General features: G+C 44.7%; 1 protein-coding gene across 1 annotated transcript in view; it reads left to right on the forward strand.

Moving 5' to 3' along the window:
- Positions 1–21,009, forward strand: part of TMEM9B (TMEM9 domain family member B) — a 231,768-nt gene that overhangs the window by 95,650 nt on the left and 115,109 nt on the right. The window contains exon 3 of the mRNA XM_078680984.1: positions 18,540–18,648. Within this exon, the coding sequence (XP_078537110.1) occupies positions 18,540–18,648 (109 nt within the window). The remainder of the gene's footprint in view (positions 1–18,539; positions 18,649–21,009) is intronic.

Consider the following 21,009-nt stretch of genomic DNA (forward strand, 5'->3'; position numbering starts at 1 on the left):
GGCCCTCTGCCTCGTGAAACCATCGTCTTGGCCTGCTGGCGCTGCCGCGGCCCTCTGCTTTATGAGACTATCACCTTGGCCTGTTGGCGCTGCCGCGGCCCGATCCACAGACCCTCCAGCTCGAGGATTGTGAGCTCGCCTTTTACCACCACCTGTACCGATCCGGTACTAAGACTGTCCCGCTACCCCCTTTCCCTACAGAGACTAGAAGTGAGAGGACCCCCGGGTCCAAGTTATCCTGTATCGCTGATATCCTTGCCTTAAGAACCTTATATAAAGCCTTGAACTCGACTTGGTGTGGTGCCTGTTTGTGGGGAGGGAGGGTACTTGTCTGTACGATCGCCGGAGACGGTCCCCCTCGGGGATCTCTCCCTCGGTATCCGGCCGACCCTCAGGGTCCCCGTCTAACAGTTATCTATTCAGTTTTTAATATCAAGTTTGAATTTAACTTTTGGTAAACTTAAAGTCCATTTTAAAACTTGTGCATCACTCTTAGTTCTAGAATCTTTAACATACCCAGGTCTACATAGTACTCTATCAATGATCTTCGAACAAGTCAACATTGGGCTTTAGTTTAGCCAAGGCAGACATTAGCTAGATTTGAAACTGCCTTCAAAGAAATTAAACAATCTGAGGCTCCTTGTAAGAAAGTGGATTATTAGTTAAGGTGGGAGGTCTCTTGCCTCCAGGAATAGTAAAACTAAGTTGTCATGGTGAACCCCAAAAGCTACTAAACAAACTGGAGCTCAACCCCCAGATAGCTAGGGCACAGAGCAGACTGGCACATATCGGGGCAATTTGTAGTACTATGGTAGTACCAAAAGAGTAATAAAGTCATACCACCAAACCAATTTAGAAGCATTGAGTACAACTTAAGAAACACAATTACACCAAAATAAAAAAAATCCTGTTGGGAGTACTAGCGTTATGAGTCTTTGACGTTTTAAGTGAAAATAGTACCAAAAAGAACTAAGTGCCAACAGTAGGTTAGGGTTGCGGTTAGACAGCACCTAGACACACGTCAAGGCTGATCACGTTGTATCCCGAGGTCAGACACACCAACCGCGACTGCTCAGTCAACAATTGTATCCTGGGTCAAAATGTAGGTAATAGTCTTCCAGTGGGGCAAGGCGGGAGGCTCTATCCATCACAGTCAGATAGCCGTTGGATGAGGCCCCACTAATGCCATTGATTTAGGTGGGGAAACGCTCAGAGTGGGAGAGATTTGTCTTCCCTGCCCTCTGAGCTCCAACCGTTACCCGGATACTTTACTCACCTTTTGCCCATCAATATTTTCTCATCGGGACATAGTCTCTAAAATGGAGGTCTTTTTTCTTCAAGCAAGACAAGATAACAGGCTGTATCTGACAAGTGACCCACAAGATTGAATCTCTTCTCACTGAGTGTCAGCTGAGATGGATTTGCTGCTGAGGAGAAGCTCCTAGCGGAACAAATCTGTGTTTCTCAAATTGCCAAACTCACACTTTCAGTGGCTGCAAGTCCCAAAAAAATTTGAAATCCTAAAACTTTACAGAAATAAGTCACTTTTTCCTCAACTCCTATAGCTTCCAAACTTCAGTTAGCGTGGAGTGTGGTGGGGCACTGGGAAGGGGGGGGGGTCTCTTAGGACTTATGGGCTTTTTCCAGCAAAGGAATGAGCAAGTCCAATGCGGGTGCAGTTGGTACTGGGCAACTGGGAATCGAGGAAAAATTACAGATAGGAGTAGATTCAGCCCGTAAGCGGGATCCATTCCACTTTTGATCTTCCACAGCTCCAGAAAGGGTGCCAAGGATGGTTCCTCTAAGGGCTACATTTATTGGATGCACTGGCGAGTGGGCGGTAGTAACTTCAGCGCCTATCTGACAAATGAGATTAAAGTTCCCTGGTGTAATCGTACCTACTTTTACAGCAGGTCCTGTTTGCCCTATTGTAAACAATTGCACTGTGCACTTTACTTCTAGAATTTAAGATGGGGAAACCCATCCTCCGTTATGCCTGTGTCAAACCAAATGTGTAGGCAGGAAAATGAACAGTACCCTGCATGCACTCCAAACTTGTTTTGGAGTACAGCAGACCTCCATCTACACATTATTTGTAGGTTACAGCCCCTTAGTCTTAAAAGGTACACGGGTTGAAAGAAAAAAATGTGTCCTTGATTTCAAAGGCAAAGAGGGGAGAACTGTACCCTGCCCAATATGTGCTCCCCTTTTCCGAACTATCCTCAATCAGATTCAAAGTGTACATTATTATTCTTTTTTTTATTAATTATGTTTTTTTTTTCCCTGAATGAAGCAAAAGAATAAGCATTGGCATAGTCAATAGGTGTCTACTTTGGGACTGTGTAAGTGTTTAGCCGTGCAGCACATTATACAATAAACAAGACCGGCAATGCCTTAAAGGGTATTTACAATGAAAGTGCATTCATGTAGCACTGACGCCCCATGACGAGTTGTTGAGGCGCTCTAGCATGCTAATCTAGAAGCTGAAATTACTGGGTAGTGCCGTAGTGAATAGTTATTCTTGTGCTGTCAAGGAAGCCGCTCCTTTCTCGGACTCCAGTTACTTGGTTGTAACAATGATTTTGATAGGATAATTAGTTGGGGGGTATGTGGGAAGCAAATCGTGGATGGAGTGACCAAACATATTGTTAGGATGTAGGGATTTATATTCCGAGCGACAGATTAAGGCATGCAGTGTACCGTGTACTCAGGGAGCATATAGAAGGTGAAGGAGAGGGTCGTTGAAAAAAATAAAGGAGTGTTTAAGTCAAGGTCAGATGTTCACGCAGGGTGTACGTACATTGCGGACTGTGGTTATTGAGACAGTATGTGATCTGTGGATGTATAAACAGAGTACGATGTTTCCACCGTCCAGGTCGCATGGGCCTCTTTTAGAACAATGCGGGGGAGGATAAAACGAAAGTCAACATAAAAAGTTGTCTGGTTCCAGCTGCGCGTGACCCTCCTGTGAGCACTTTCCAGCCTTGCAAGGCAATTGATTTAGCTACATTTGTCTCGGATTTCATGGCAGAAAATCAATTTCTGTACAGCTGTGTTGTGCAGAAGGACATCGCTTCCAGTGGCTTGTTGTGAAATGTCTGGGTTTTGGCTTTAAAATTCTGGGCCCCACATACAGGCTCTCAATGAATAGTGTTGTGATCTTGTTTACACCGCGGCTTCCCTCCTCGCGCCACGGTGGAATGTTAGGGTCTGAAGATTCTATTGGGAGAGGCGCACGCTGACCTGTCAGTTAGCGGCTGCTGGCTGAAGGCGGCGGGTGCGCCGACGCTGTGTTCGCTGTATTTCAATAAAGCTTTGAACCTTATCTTGTCTCCGCCTCCTGTTGTAATTACAACATGTTCTTGGCGACGAGGGTTCCTCAGTCAGCAAACGACACGGCATACAGCAGCGAACCAACGTGTGCAGATTAAGAGAGACCACAACTGACGTGACAAATCGCGTGTCACCAGTCCAGAGCTACATACAAAGACATCATCATTTTTCAGTGAGTAAATGCAGCGCATCGCCACATGAGAGATTAACACAGCAAGGGGAGAGGAAACGCACAAAGAATAGCTGCAGTGTGTATAGCAGAGAAGAATTCACACATATATTGTCATTATCGGTGAGGTGAACACCGCGGAGCAACGTGTGACTATTTGTGGAGAATGGTGAGGAAAAGTAATGTCGAGCATCTGCGTGATGATATAAAAGCCTCAGCGGTGTGAAACTGACGTTCGCGACTGGAGGAATGCCGGTTATGAGGTGCGCGACATCAGAGTTTACCAAGTCCTGCTGTGAGCGATGGGAGAGGAGCGAGATCGCAGATAAGCGGCAGTAAACGGGCGTATTTTTGGAGAGAAATAAGTGCGCTGAATAGAAAATTCTGTCAGAATCTCCGTGGGGCGAGTTGAGAGAGGAGCGACGCTGCGAGCAACCACTAAGTCACGTGTGTGCCAGCTGAATGAAATTGACTCGCGTAGAGGATAAACAAACAGTGTTCCTGTCAGAACAGTGATGTCACACGCTAGAAGAGCAGAGGTCTGTATTGTTCTGTGGAGCAACACTGCCACCTTGTGAACTAAGAGCGTATGCACAAGTTATTTTCATACTGCTAAGTGATCGCTTTGAGAACAACAGTGGGTATATAAAAGGAGAAAAGTGAAACGCTATTGATTCAAAGGAGTAGGAATTTGTTTCATTATTTTATCTTTTCCGGATGCAATCCCTATACTTTGCAAGAAACACTTAATAAAAAAAAATACACCTCGACATACAGAGGAGCATGCAGACATCAAACCATTATTCACAAATCATCTAACCAGTATATTATCTTTTGGTGATTTAAACTGGATGTGACAGTCCTTGATGTCTCAGCAGTATCTACACCTCCTCACTTTCTGAACCAACCAGGGAGCCCAAGCATAGAATGGAATGAGTGGATTGAGATGTTTGATAACTATTTGGAAGCTTTGGATGTGCAGGATTACAGTAGCAATAGAAAAAAAGTGATTCCACTTACCAATCTAGGAAAAGAAGGACAACACATTTTTAAGTACTTACCTGTTGCAAGCAATGAACTTGGCCAACCCATTGAGTATGTTTATGAAGAGGCACGTAAAAGATTAGAATTGAGATTTGCAAAATAAACAAATATAGTGATGAGATGATACAAATTTTATACACAACCTCAGAAAGTAGGAAAGTCCATTGATGACTTTGTCACTAGACTTCGTGAACTCTCTTTAAAATGTAAATTTGGTCCTATGACTGAGGAAATGATTCAGGACAAACTGATTGTTCAATGTAGGAGCAGAAAGACACAGGAACACTTATGGGCTGCCAAAGATCCCTCCCTTAAGGATGCAATTGACATTGCTAAAATAGTTGAAGAGTCTGAATTTTGCATGAAAGAAATGTATCGTAGGGATTCTAAACTCAACATGTCTAATGAGAGTGAAACTTCTGTTGTTGAGGGTTGTGAAGGGGAGGTAGCTGTCGGTACCAGGTTCAAAGGTGGAAAAAGCACATTGGGTGGTAAACTGTATCCCGGTAGTTTTGGCAGTAAAACATGTGGGAAGTGCGGTAGTAGTTATCACACGTCTGACTCCAAGCAGTGTTGGGCCATTGGGAAAGAATGCAGAAAGTGCGGCCGTAAGGGCCATTTTGCAAGAATGTGCAGAGATGCAAACAACTTAAATGATAGAAGGAGACACAGGCCCAAAGCAGAATTTGTCATTGAAAAGAGGAAAGTTGATCTAATGGTTGATTCTGGGTCATTATATACCATCATACATAAAAGAATTTTCAAGCAGGAATGGCCAAACAAAACATTATTACCCAAAGACATTAACCCCGGTGGGTATCAAGGAGAGCAGATAGACATACTGGGTTACATGCCAACGGATATTATTTTTAAAAACAGGTCTGTCAAAGGTAAAGTGTACATAGCTGAAAATGGCCCCCCGATTTTAGGATGGTATCACCAATATGACCTCCATATTAGAATTGACCCACACGCTGTGGAACAAGTCATGGTGGTGGACGACCTTTCAGTAGAAGACATTTTGGAGGGAGGTAAAGGTGTTTTCAGAGATCAGCTTGGCAATTTGGAAGGCTATGTACACAAAATAAAGATCAAACATAATGCCATTCCTGTCCAACACAAGCTCAGGAAAGTTCCCATCATGGCAAGAGGGGAGGTGAAGTAAATGTTAGACGAATTGTTATCTAGTGGAGTCATGGAGCTGATTGAGTGCACGCCTTGGATTTCCCCAGTTGTAATTTCAGAGAAGGCAGATGGAAATTTGCGCTTCTGCGTTGCTTTGAGAAGTTTGAATCAAAATATAATTCCTGACACTTTTCAACTACCTAACATAAATGAACTTATGGTGTTGCTTAAAGGGGCCAAATACTTTTCTAAGCTCGACCTTCGTCATGCTTATCAGATACGTTTGCATGAATCCTCTAAGCATTTGACAGCCTTCATCACCAATAAGGGCATATTTCAGTTTACCAAGATGCCCTTCGGGTTGTGTTCGGCTGCAAGTGTTTTTCAGAGGACGGTCACAGAAGTTTTCAAAGATCTAAAAAATTTCATCTATTTCCAGGATGATATTCTGGTATTTGGTGACAGTGTAAGCAATCATAACATTGTCTTGAAAGATGCTCTTGGCAGGATACTGGAATCAGGTTTAACATTACGCAGGGAAAAATGTTCTTTTCTTGCAACAAAATTGGAGTACCAAGGACCTTCCATCTCGTCTGATGGTGTTAAACAAAAGAGAGACTTACCGGCATCTATAAGATTGTCCCCTGTTCCTATTAATAGAGACCAATTGCGCTCAGTCATTGGGTTAATTGAATTTAACTCAAAGTTTGTAAAAAAACTTCGCAAGTAAAACAGAACCCCTTAAGGTACTCATGAGGAAAGGTGTCAAGTTGTGTAGGGGGGGGTTGTTCAGAAAAACTGTATTGATAACATAAAGCTAGAAATATGCGATGTAGGCATTTTGGTTCCTTTTGATGTAAATGCAACAACTATTATCACTGTGGATGCAAGTGACATTGGCATAGGGGCTGTATTATCGCAGAATGATGGCACTACTGAAAAAACTGTGGCATTCTCTTCTCGCACTTTGACTTCTACTGAGCGCCATTACTCAGTAGAAACCCTGGCAGCTGCTTGGGGTGTGGGATATTTCAGGATGTATGTATGGGGGCGCAGATTTATGCTACGCACTGACCACAAACCTTTGCTAAAAATACTGTCACCATGTGGAACAGGAAAGGGGGTCAGCCAGACTTGCTCGATTAGCCTCAAGGCTACAGGAATATAATTTTAATGTTGAATTAATTTCAGGCTGGCGCAATGTCCAAGCCGATTGTATGTCGCCCTTGTCCTTAGACTGGGACGAAGTAGACAAGACAGATGTGTCTAAGAGAGAGAGAGAAGGAGCTATCTCTAGTGTTGACGATGTGGTTCAGTGGAGTTGTGGCGCGGTCAGTAAAGCGGAATGGGCAGAGGATATGTCTCGAGATGAAGTTCTTAAAGGAGTCATAAACCTCATTTTGAAGGGAAGACGTAGGGAAAGCACTTTGCCCATCAGCATTAGACCCTTCAATGCGGTCATTGACGAGTTATCCACTGTCGCAGATCAAGTTATCATGCGCGGTGATAAGATAATTCCCCCATTTGGCATTCATAAGAGACTGTTCGATTTAGCGCATGAAGGACACTTGGGCCAAACTATTACAAAGAAACGTTTGAGAAATGAATTCTGGTGGCCAGGAATGGATAGTGATGTGGTTGATTGGGTACAGAGATGCAGTGAGTGGAGCGAGAAGAGACTACAGGTGGAACCCCAATCTGTCCCTAGTTCCATCCATGACCCTGGCGTGGCGTGGCACAGCATTTGACTTGACTTTATCGGACCTATGCCAGGTGTTCACCCCAGTAAAAGATTTGGCATGGTCATAATGGATGTCCATTCAAGATGGCTCATTGTGTATCTCCTCCCTGAAATAACTGCTAGAGTTACCATTAGAGTGCTATGCATGATTTTCAAATAGGAAGGTCATCCTACTGTCCTTGTTATGGACAACGGGACCCAATTGACTTCCAGTGAAATGAGAGAATTTCTAAGTGAGTGTGGTATCAAACATTCACTCAAAATTTTGTACAACCCGCAATTCAATGGAATTGTGGAAAGGGCCAATCGCATGATTAAAGGAGCTTTAGGTTTGGCTCTCACGAATAATCTTGACATAGATGAAACTTAAAACGAGTTAATATGGGCTTATCGCACTACTGAGAATTCAACAACAGGAGTAGTTCCCTTCATTGCCATGCGAGGGAAAAAACCTACTTTTAAATTAGTACCTCCATGGATCAAAAAATTGGTAGAAGGGAAGAATGTGAGTAGTGGTGGCAAGAGTACACCTATGCACGCTTCCATGAAAGGACACACCCAGGAGAAGTACTTAACTAGTATTCTTGTAGGTGACTGGGTCAAAGTTCGGTCCGGAAGTTGGGTGAGAGGTCTATGCAAGTTTCGTGGTCCCTTCAAGGTTCGGGAGGTGCATCCTTTTTATGTTGTGTTTGCTAATGGAGAAAAATGGAACTTACGTAGAGTAGCAAAGTATTGCTCACAAGATCATTCTCCAAAAGCCTTTGTTAAAAAGAATTCATGTTCAGGATACATGTTGGCTCACGATCATCAATTGCTCAACAGGGCTCGCACTGGTGCAGAGACGAGGGCACCATGCCCCGGTGGGGACAACTTGAGCACTAGTCAAAGGGCAATTACCAAAAATGAGGAGTCTCATGATTCTCAAGGCACTCCACATTACCAGAGACCCTTGCGGGTCAGGAGACTTCCTCAACATTTGCATGATTTCATGGTGGGATGATTCATTGATCTCTTTATTGCTTTTCTGTCTCTCTCTCCTGGTCTTACCCTCCTTTCCCACTCTTCTTATTCTTCATTAGGTCTCGTGGCGTAACAGCGCGTAAGCGCTGTGTCCGCCAGGAGATCTATTGTCGCTGGCTCTGCTTCCCAGGAGACAGCACCTGGCCGCGCGCAAAGGCGGTCGGCGCAGGCCACAGGCCACGCGCGCGCGCTCAGCTGCTGTCTCCTGGGAAGCTCCAACACCCCACACGCATGCGCATACACAGAGACACACACACACACGAGCGCCCATGCACGCACGCACCCACACACAGAGAGCCCACCCCCGCTGTCGCATACACACACGCCACACACACACACGCCACACACACACACGTGCACCAAGCACCCGCCCACTTACCGCCACTCCGGTCTTCAGCCGCCACCGCGGGGCTCTCTCTAGGGCATGGGAGCCCCGCGTCACCAGCACTGCTTCTCTCCGTAGGCACGGCTTCTCTCCGTGGACTCGTGCGCGGGCTTCCGAAGCCGGAAGTCCCGCCCTCTCGGAGACGAGAGGCAGCAGAGGGGCTTGTGAGAGTCTGCTCCGCTGCTGGTATTGCGTATGCCAAAAAAATTACTTGACACCTTCGGGGAATGTTAGCGCTATATCAAATCGCATTAAATAAAATAAAATAAACACCGCGGCTCCTTCCGCTTTTATCCCATTCGCTATTGACCGGGGCCCGTGGCTCCTTCCCGCCTCGGCCACCCAAATCGCATTAAATAAAATAAAATAAAATAAACACCGCGGCTCCTTCCGCTTTTATCCCATTCGCGATTGACCGGGGCCTGTGGCTCCTTCCCGCCTCGGCCACCATGACAGAAATGGTCAGTTACGCAAATCCACCGCCGCCACCTGTGGCGGGGCCTCCATCGGTAAATTCGCAGAGGGATCAAAGATAAACCAGCAGGACGAGGGGTAAGCGGGGTAAAGGGAGAGGGGCGCGTGCCGCTGCTTGACTTTTTTGGGCTGTATTGTAATTTGATTTATATAGCGCAAACAGTACTATCCCTTGTTATTTATTTAAGTATCGTGGCAAGCCTCAGTTGGATTACTGACAGCCGTGCCTTTTGTTTGTTAGTTGTAGACAGAGGCATTCCGAGGGCGTCTGCTCCGTGCACTTGCACTCCCTCTCCTACTTGTTTTATTTTGGTTCTCCATGGTTTGACGTCACACATCATGTAAAATATTGACGTTGTATGCCGGTTTTGAGTTTATATTTTCTTTGAAACAATTAGGTGTAATCAGAAGCATTCTGAGGGCGTCTCTTCCGTTCTGTGCACTACCCCTACCCCTCCCGCTCGTTTTTGTTTGCTGCCTGCTGAAGGACACAGCTGTGCGGCCCTAAATGGTGTAATAGGACAGTCATGTTGGTGAAGACGCTAAAAGGCTCCAGATGAGGAAGGCCAAGCGCCGATTGACTGCGCTATTTTTACATTGAGTGGGTGAAAGAGGCAGAAAATGACACAACTACTTTTTGGATGAGCTATAAAAGCTAATAGTGCAATGCGCCCCAGAGCTGTGTGCATTTCATACTAAGCATTTGATACCGAATAGAATTACATTATGATATGATGCTTTGAGTATCAATAATTTCATGCAGACGTACAGTTTGTTACTAGCTCATCTGAAAACCAGGGCGTGTGAAAGAAAGGCCGGAGGACTGGGGCACTTTTTTTTCTTTTCTTTGTTCACGTGTAGTCATGTCATCTATGCTTAATAAATGGAAACTTGATGTCTCTACGTCACTGGGATGGCATGTGTACAGTACTGAGGTTTCAGGTGTAACACTAGTGCATTCTGGTAACTGTAGTCTTGATTTTGTTTCTAAACCCTTTTGATAAACAAACCTCATGCAGTGATTTGCAAAAGGAAAGCTAAGTAAAATCATCTGATAGAGGCCATGGAAGGCGATACTTACTAACGAATGCACAGGGAAGCAATGGTAAAATGCAAACAAAACTATCTGAAGGACAGCATATATTTCTGGCAAAAATCCTGCACTAGTTGTTCCAAGGGAAAAAAATTTCAAGCATGCCCCGAATTCTGATGGTGGGAGAATTCATGCTATTGTGGGACATGCCGCCAATACGCCCACGAGCAAACCCTCCCCGCCCCAACCACACCTGCCACAGAAAACATCTGGGAGGTTGTCTGTCTGAAGAATGCCAATGAATGAATTACTTGTTTTTTTACCTGCCGCCTGCCTTCCTGCCCCTACACTTTTACCCCGCGGTGCAGCCACAGGACAGTGGCTACATTGCCCATGTCTGCCCCGCAACACGTTATTCCTGCCATGGAGGTTTCCCACAGCCGGGTGCAGTTAATAAGTACAGGTACCCAAAGATATGTGGCATCGCAGAATAAGAACGGACGTGGTACAGGTAGGCTTTTTTTAAATTTATTTACTGGTTTTTACTATTATGTAGCGCAAACTTTACCCGCACGTATCAGAGCGCTTTCAATCAGCATGCTTAGAACAAGCAAGACTAGCACTCTATATTACTGCCAACTTTGCTTAGCATAAGCAACAACTAACCATTCACAAAAAATGTTTATATACCAATTACAAATAAAAAAAAAGAATTAATGCAAAGCATTGTCATTTACAATGCCAGTAACTCAAACTTTAATGCTGCGAGACCTATTGCATTGTAAATGCTTGTTTTATCTTCTCCCTACCTGCGTGTAGAGGAAAGGGGGGTATGTTGTGATCTTGTTTACACCGTGGCTACGCTCCTCGCGCCACGGTGGAATGTTCGGGTCTGAATATTCTATTGGTAGAGGCGCACGATGACCTGTCAGTTAGCAGCTGCTGGCTGAAGGCGGCGGGTGCGCTGACGCTGAGTTCGCTGTACTTCAATAAAGCTTTGAAATTTATCTTGTCTCTGCCTCATGTTGTAATTACAACAAATAGCACTTATGAACTCTGTGGTTATCATGAAAACCTGGCATGGATATTACCCTCCTGGAACTAATCTGGACACAGACGTTAAGCTTGAGATTGACAACCCAAAAAACGTATCTCTCAAAGACCTTCAACTATCACAGTAGTAGTTTGCCCCTCCCCTCCTTGTTTTCTTTAATTACTAGCTGGACGGCCATTATTATCATTTACAGATGGCTATGAATGCTCCTCCCCTCCCTGAGCTCGGGGTGATGGCAACAGTGTCTGGTCTCAGTATCAAGTTTTCAGCAGGAGAAATGGAATAAAAACTCCATTAGATTATTTCCAGGGGAGAATTCACAATCCAGAATGCACAGTCCCCTTGAGCAGCTCTGTGTTTAGTGTAGGCAGGCTTCCTAACTGATCACACATTTTGCAGATGCCACCTCTGCATTTGGCAGGATGCCGATTAATTAATTGCTAACCGCTGATATCTGTCCCGTTGTCCGTGCAACATGTTTTCTGCCTTCTTCTGGGACCGTTCCACTTGACAGGAATTGACAAGAGAAACGCATTGAAGGCACCACAAAAATGCAGTGGCACGTCATAATCCTGCATGAGCGCGCGGACAGCACTGCACAAAAGAATGCACTGTGGTAGGCAGGCAGCACACACTGACAGAAGCAGACTGGGGCACAATGAGTGCCACCTGCTTGCCGCTATCGGTGAGAGCCTAAATCAGGGCCACTGGAATTATGCAACTGTGTGGCAGTGGCGTTTTCGCACTGCTAAGTCAAGAAGGTATGATGGGACGTCACCAGCAGGAGTCCTCCGCGTGATGCCACTGTGTATTATATGATGCAGGTAACACGTATCCACACCATCAAGGAGTCTGTATACTTGATCTCAGAGAGTCTTTTAAGAGCTGACGGCACAACTACTTGTGGAATTTAAACAAGGTTTGCCTTTCAGCAGCACTAAATAAAGGGAGGGATGGCGCTATACTTTTCCTACTAACGTCACAAGCACTTGCCCTGTGCATGATGAAGACTTTCAAGGACTGTAGTTGATTCACACCTTGCTACAAATAGGCATTACAAATGGAAACCAGGCAATTAAAAATATATATACTCATCGCGTCTGTGGCTTACAATACACGACAAACAGAGCATGAATAAGGCTGTGTCAACAACCTCATAAAGCAACTGGAGGACAGACAGTCACTTGGCAGGTGTAACGGGGCAGGGTCTGAGGGAGTGGTATCAAGCGAGACTGAGTCAGGGAATAGTGCTCCTAAAGAAGGTTTTATTTTTAAGTAGGCTTTTCTCCTTTTACTAGTCGCTCGCAATCTGGCGAACTCGTTGGACTCCGTTCTGACACCTCGTGGAAACGCTGAATACTCCAGACTGATGCCGTCCCAATGATAGACTTGTTCCCTTCGATCGGTCTTGACTGGGGGAAGGGGTGACTCTTCAGGGTCGGTATCCGCTCTCCAACCGGACCGTTGCAAAGAAGAAAAGGAAAAGAGGAAGTCAGTGGGGCGTCTCTGCCGAGAGGGGTTACAGGGCCGGGCGTGAGGGAAACCAAGTGCTCAGCTATATACAGGACCTGCGGTGCTCGTGAAGGGGAAAGGGGCACAGAGGCTACTCTATATACACTGGCTACAAGGTGTTTAGCTGGCCGCTACGCACCAACCAGCCCGCTACTTTGCCCCGTACCTTGTACAGCCACGTTCCTCCCGTGGGACCGTGGCAGGGCGAGTCGGTGGCCTCCTGGCTTGATGGTATCAGCTGGGCTCCGCTCGTCTTCTTCCTCGTCGGCTCCAAAGCTAGTTCGGTCTGCTCTCCGTCTCCACTCCAATACTCCTTCCGCCTCCAGGGAATCGCCGTCCGCCGTCTCGGAGGTACTTCCTGCTTTTAGTCCCGCAGCGACGTCAGGGGGCGGGGCTAGGACACTCGGTGCTCCAGGGTTAAAGGGACCCTGCACCTTTTCCTCCGGGCGGTACCATACTGTTTCACCTTCCGTGGTACACCAATCCGTTAGGTCGGAGTCCTCAGTCTGTGCAAGAGGAACAGAAAGGGGGGTCAACGGTACAACAGACCACCAGTCCGAGGCAGCCACCTTGTCCATATCAGAGGTACACGCCTCCCCGTCACAGCAGGTAATGCATAACAAGCGCGGCCTTAATCGCTCTCAAAGGGGGAAAAAAAGCCAGGGCCAGCGTGAGTGCCATCTGTTCCAAATTAACGCGCCCGTTAGACGCTGGTGCGATAATTGGAAACAGATGTCGCTGATGCTCGCTCTCGCAAGCCGAAGGCCGTGGGCGGATACAAAGGTGGAACATGCACCCGTCTTTGGCCAATTCCCTGCCGTCTTTTTTAGAAAGACACGCAAAGGTCAATAGTGTGTGAGAAAAAAAAACACATACGCGTGTGGAAAGCCCAGAGTGATTCCAAGAGGTCGTTTTCCTAGAGCAGCGCATGTGCGCTGTGCTAGGCTCGACCTAAAAACCACAAGACAGTGCAACAAGCGACCGTTTTTGTGGAAGAACAACGGGCTTCCACAACAATGCCCAATTAAATATTCACAATATAAAAGCATCTATGCATGACAGATAATAAATCTCAATGCATCTCTTGCAGTCCTGCACCCCAAGATGTGCCAATTCCTATCCCGCTTTGTGGCTCAGGATGGGTCCACAGTCACTATCCAATGTATCCAGTCCATAAAACTCCATCCAGCTCCCGCATATTTTATGAAACTTACAGGGAAAACCCCTACTACGGTATGTCGCCTTTTCTGCCATCATATACAAAGCCATACCTCCCCTCCACTCGCCAATGGTTGGAACTTCTGGTGCCCTTCAAAGTCTGCCAATGTCCCTTTTAGCCCCTACCAGACCCAAGGCACTAGAAAAGAGATTAAAGCGTGAGACATCCACATCAGTGTGCATTCCCGGAAACACGAATTTCACATTAAGTAGGAGAGTTACTTCCAATATCTCATTGAGCTCCCCAAGGATTGTCGCAGAGTAGACCTATATGGAGGACAATCCCACAGTGTATGCATAGAGGACCGAGAGGCCCCAGCACAGCATAGACATATAGTCACCACAGCCCTTCCCATATTATGCAATCTTTGCCTATCGTAATATACTCTGTGTAGTTTTTTCAAATGTATTAGCTGCAATTGTGATTTTATAGCCACTTCCCTTGAGTGCATCAGCGCCGAACTCCTCCCCCCGCCATCCTCCCAGTCAGTGTCTTCTAGTTCCCTCACGTCTCCTACCCATCATGCTCAAAGAGAACCTAGATTGTCTGGCATATTATTAATGAACGTTTTGGACATCAGGGAAATTTCTCCTTTCACAATCGCCTACATGAGTCTCTGCTCTTCCAGAGGGGCAAATTCTAGAATGACCAATTCACTCAACCCCTCCGCCTGTCAGGCATTTTTGAAATGGTAATATTTCAAGAATTGTCAGATGTATGTTATATTCCCTTTGGACTGCTGAAAAAGACATCAGATCCCCAGCTTCCAGGAGATCACCCATCATAGATATTCCACTGGAGTCCCAGGCTCCTAAGAGCTGACGTTTTGCCAAAACCTGCCCCTCCAAAGCGATTTCGCACGCCTGACCCTGCGAGTCCAACCAAGTGCTTTTGTTGCCCTATGGCAGGACACCAACACCATCTGAGTTGCGGGTGGGAGCCGTTTGGCCCCCCACCCCCCCCAGAGGTAGTTTAAGTGTGATCTGGGTTCCAACACAGCCTGTTACAACCTGAATGTAGAGTGATCCTGGAGAGCAAAGATCCAATCATGGATATTGATTAGATGTGCTGTCTAGTAGTATACCTCATATTGAGTAGAATAATCCCTCCATTGTATGGGTTCCACTGGTGAGTTCTAAGCAATATTCTAGGGTGGACCCAATCCCAGAACACGGTTCTCACTTCTCTGTCTATTCTAGGCAACACTGCCGGAGTGATCTGGTCATAAGTCTTCTGAAGCCCATATAGCAGCTCAGGGAGCGTAATCATTTAAAAAGGGCCGCCACTCCCATCGGCGAAAGTTGGAGCCCTCTCCGACGTTCAACATTGACCTGGAAATTCCACACTACCTCTCTAAGTTGCAGGCAAAAGAAAGCCCTTTCTGTGGAGTCCGAAGTATCCCCATGTATTTACTGCCCTCCTGGGCCAAACGCAGCCCGTGTGGGGGTGCGGATCGATCTACCTGCCCCAGTGTGGAGAAAATCACTGACTTATCCCAATTGTTCCTATGTCCTGAGTGGGACCTAAAGACCCCCACAATTCAAAAGAGTTCCAGGATTGTGGATTATGGGTCGGTAATATTCAATAGAATATCATCGACGTAGTGCGATAATATTTTTCCTTGATTGTGTCCAATTCCAGTATTTTGAAGCCCTAGACATTCGGATGTACTGTCACCACACAAGCAAGTGATTCCACCGTAAGGGCGAACAGGAGCAGAGACTGGGCATCCCTGCTTAGCACCCTCTCATTAGCGAATTCAGAGGATAACACCCTACTTACCCCAACTGCGGCTACCGGGGTCACAATACAACACCACTACTCACCGTCAAAAGTTCGGACTAAACCCAAACTTGCAAAGCTTTTGTTCAAGGAAGAGGCAATGGGCAGCATCAAACTCCTTTTCCGCGTGCAGAGAGAGGAAGATATGCGGCTCCTGACAATACCATACCGTTGCCAACCAGTTGTTCGTACGCTGTAGGTTAAGCCATGTGGACCTTCCGGGCATGAATCCCTATGTATTAAGGGAGTAATGACCTAGATAAGCCTAGTGTCCAAAACTGTGGCTAGGATTTTGACTTCTATGTTTAGCAACGAGATCAGGTGATACGACTCGCTCTGATCCCTAGGCTAACCTTTCTTGGGGAGCACGGTAATAGTGGATCTTCGCAAATCTGGAGGCAGCCTCCCCTGCTACTCAACCTCCCAGAACAGATTCAACAAATGGGGTCCCAGCAGTCCTGCATAGCGCTTACATTGGTTTGCCAGAATAACAATGGGACCTGATGTTTTACCAGCAAAGTGTAAATTATTGTACCTTTTTATACATTGTAACTTTGTGTTTTAGAGTCCCAAAACCACAAAAGCTTTTCACACATTGACGAATTACTCCTGTCCTTGTCTAAAGCAGTCTTGAGATCCCAGATTGTGGAGTGCAAGGACACTTTCTTCAAGTTTCTATACTTCATAATGATTGCAGACAATCTTAAGGCGTGGAGGGTTGACATCGCCAACTTTAAGGGTCAGCATGGTCTCCTGTAGAGATAAAGAGAGACTGTTTTAAATACAGCTCCATGTTTTTCAGCTCCATTCTCTCTAATGCATACGTTAACTAAGTATTTGTAAATGTGTTTAACCCTGTGTATTTTTTTACTAATCTGCATAGTTTTGAAAATGTGCACTATTACAAACCGGCTTGCGCACTCCTTCTTTCTGAAATATGGCTTCCGTAGTGTAATACCTGCTTTGCAACAGTTTGTGGACAAGCTTTCTTAATAGTGCATGAGGATGCGCACTAGACAGGGCTGTGGAATTCCTTCCGGTGACATGATTTATGCAAACATTTACTATCAATTTGAGCACCCTAAGGTAGCGCACATAGCTGTGTGCTCTGCTTGCATTACTGATTGCGGCTCAAGTATAACAATTTATACACATATATAACAATTTTAAAATTGAGGCTACTTCTAGCGTTCCCTGGTTATATGTAAATACATGAAGAAGCCTGAAAGCAAGATGTGATTTTTTTTACTTAGAAAGTAAAATGTTTTAAAAAAAATGGCAACGTGAGATTATTTTTGCTATACCAATGTACACATTTAGATACTATTTCTAGATGGCATCATTGAGTAAAACGTGTTTTGATGCATTCTAATATTAAAAGAAGGTTGCTAATGGAGAATCGGTCTAAAACAACTATTGATAATGAGCAAAATAACATTTATAAATTCACAAAAGTTCACCTGTGAAGATATGTTCTTGCACCTGTGCTGATTTGGTCATCAGGAATTCACAAACGTTTATAGAGGTATGCCTAGAAAGGTTATGATTGTGAATTACATTTTTTTCATAGGAGCAAACATAATTATACATTTGCTTTTGCGATGATCGGCTGAGCGGTTGCAAATTCACTTTCTGGAGGTACATTCCCATTTCCCCATGTGGAAAAAGCTTTAATCTTGACTTTGTCATGAGTAAATGATCAACCTTTTCAAGCGTGGGAAAAGACTGGAGAGGAGTTGGTGAATACCCCCAAAAATGTAAGTTTGTGGATGTGCACAAGCTCATTTTAGCCATGGAACTGGTGCTTCCCGTCTACCTCTAGTCCCCTGTATGTAGATTTGTGGAATGGAGGCAAAATTACAGACTTGATAGAATGCAAACACTGACATAATATGAGTGCTGACGAAATTAGGCGCCTATTATCGGAGCTCAGGTGTCGTGGGAATGCTGCCGTAATTTGTGAACTCATTGCCTGGTTCCAAACGGGACAATTTTGTTTACAGGACAAGTAGTTTTTTGAAGCATCTCATCCCTAAAACAAGTAAAGATTTTATAAAAGTCCACTCCTCTGGACATGTACGCGCAGTACGGGAAAGTGTGATGGAAGTCTCTACAGAACTGGACTTTATTTTACTGTTGAGGGGCTTCTCCTAGAACTAGAGTTTGTGGCATGAAACTGAAGAGGCATATTCTCTGGGTGACATTGGAAAATATGCTTTCACAGAAATGGGAAGCAACTGGATAGAAGAAGCCAGCAGTAAGGAAGGGGCCCAAAGAGTATGGAACAGCCATTGGACAACGTTATTATTTGTAGTATGACTTTGGGTGTGTGTGTGAGAGAGTGTACACTTGTCAGGAAATATAGCTATGGAAATCCCTGTGGCCATCCTTTACAAATTCTCTCAGTCGTTTAGGAAATCCCCTCTCCTATGCAAATACTATATGCTGCTGTTAACTTCTAAATTTGTTTCTTCTACCCCAAATGATATCAAAGAAAATTGATGGCATGAGTATTGCTGGTTTGGTTTATTATCAGAAAAAGCATTCTAATGTGCATTTGATGAATATGCATTTAGACTGGAGAACGCAACTCATTGTGGTTACATTTGTTATTTTCTTTCTTATTTTTTTCTTTCCTGTTTCTGTAGTCATTGCCTCAATGTCGCTAGTCCCAAGAATGTACCTCCTAATGATTTAGAAGCATATTGCCTGCGCTGTGAATGTAAATATGAAGAGAGGAGCACGGTCACAATACAAGTAAGTGTTGTTCATCTCATAACTCTTTTGAACTGTGTATGAAGAGAAAGAGGTATACTGCTGATAAATAAAGGTGTGTTGAAATTGCACTCACTAATGGTGAGACTCAGCTGGAGTATTGGCTTCAATTTCGGGGGCGACATCTACAGAAGAATAGATTGTGGAGTCTTTTTTAAAAGTGGACACCCACTATTCAAAGAAACTTTCTTTGAAGGGTCCCCCTACATCTAAATGGCATAAAAGGAGAGTGAAGATGCTTGGTCTCTGGGTAGCATTATAAAATACTGCTTCACAGAAGTGGTATTGAGTGTATGGGAAAACAATCTAGCACCTCTGATACAGCCACATTTCCGAACTCATTCAAAATGAATGCACTTAGTCACTGACGGGAAGCATCCGTGCTCCTACTGCCAATCTGAGGCTGACACAGAATGTACTTCCAACATCTTTCTCTCATCCTTTTCTGGATGCACATGGTCCAAAATTGCCTAATCATCCATTTGTATGTTCAGCACTTGGTTGCTTTCCAGCTGGATTCGAGGTATACAAATATCTACACATACATGCACACTTACAAATACTTTCCTTTTTTATAGTTCTCCTTCAATTCCACCTCCAGTAGTGCTTCTTCAATGCTCTACTTCTGTATTACACCGTAGGTAGTTGATGTAGTAGGTCATTGCAAGGTATACATGGTTAAAAGTCTGCATCCACAAATCGTGCTACCAAAGAAGGACATCATTTCAAAAGTAGAAAGCCAGCGTTCCTGATGAAATTAATTGTATGTGAAGTCACTTTTATTAAAGATACGTGTTGGCAGTGCAGCTGGTGAAATTTGAGAATGTTGGGGCTGGGCGGTGCGCCGGGGAGGGAGGGTAAAGCATTGGGGTTTACTTTAATGGGACACAGCATTTTTGGGAGGCCACTCACCATTTCCCATGCAAATCTTTAACAAACAATGGGATACAATTATGCCTTTTCCAGCGAACTTTAAGATAAAAAGAACAAAAAGCAATCGCTTTCATAGGCTTTTGTACAAGAACTTTCAAAGTACCTTGGAAATTTCCAAGCTTTGTAGGGAAGCCACACTTTCTTCTTTAGGAACGTGTGCAGAAGGTGCAACGTTTCGTGATTGTTTTCTCAGTGAGTGAGACAACGAACTTGGATGCCAGTTACCACACCTATCCCAGCATCCCTAGTTGCTCCTCTTCTGGATCCTGCCATACCCCCACAGACTGGAAAGAAATACTTCATGCAGCAAACCAAGTAACTCACTGCTGAGGTGGAGTCTGGGCTCTGGTTTAATTGCATAGCAACATGCTTTCAGCGACACCAAAACCCTCCACACAAAGGCCTCACTGCACTTGTTGTGCACTTTTTTCTGTTCATAAACTAACATGAATAACAGTGTCCATACATAAATACAAAAAAATTTCATGTTGGCAAGATTATATGAACACCAGACATTCCTCAGTCATTCATTGGATTAGATGATTTCACCCAAAAAGCTGCTTTTTAGCAAATTAAAAAAAAAAGACTTTAATTTTCAATACAATACCGAATAAGGTCTCAAGGCCTGTTAAATCAACATCTCTCAAAGGTGTTCAATGCATTGATGGGCAAATATTTTAAAACAAAAAAAAACAGTCTTCAGTGCATGGTTTACAGATCTTTTTAAAACATCATGCAGGCCACGACTATGCTTGAAGTAATATTAAAAAGCACAACTACAAAAATGTCAGTGCAGGAACATGGTACAAGTTAATTCTAATCAACTACTGCTGAGGCAGGGCATCAGACTGGCACACGTAATCACTGCAGCTGATTTATGGCCAGTGATATTTTCCCACCTGGCACCCCCTACACCCCACCAAGCAGAGGGGTTTACACCTCACAGCCCGAGCTCATTTTCTTTCTCTGGCTTATGTGCATAGCAGCAACAGGTTTCCAGTTACACCCAAACCATCCAGAGTCCACACAAAAGCCTCCCTTGACTCACGCACTCCTGTCTGTCTATGTCACTAACACGATCAACTGTGACAGTGTCCAAACACATAAATAGATGAAAATTGATGTTGCCCAGATTTTACAAACATCATACACTACTCGTAACGTAGTCATTCATTGGCTTGGATGCTTTCACCAGAAAAGCTGCTGTTACTTAGGTAGTTTTCCAAAAGGAACTGAGACTTCAATTATTTTCAAAGACTTAAATCATGTTTTACTCATTAATTGAGCCGTTTTGAGCTTAACCAAAAATATGTTTTGTATTATAAAAGAAAGGCGGCGCAGCCACATGAACATTAAATCTCTTGAGAAAGCTGTCAATTCGCTTTATTTAATCTAATGGGCTAGTACTGC

This window comes from Lissotriton helveticus, chromosome 3_1 (genome assembly GCF_964261635.1).
Source record: "Lissotriton helveticus chromosome 3_1, aLisHel1.1, whole genome shotgun sequence".
NCBI classification, from domain to species: Eukaryota; Metazoa; Chordata; class Amphibia; order Caudata; family Salamandridae; genus Lissotriton; species Lissotriton helveticus.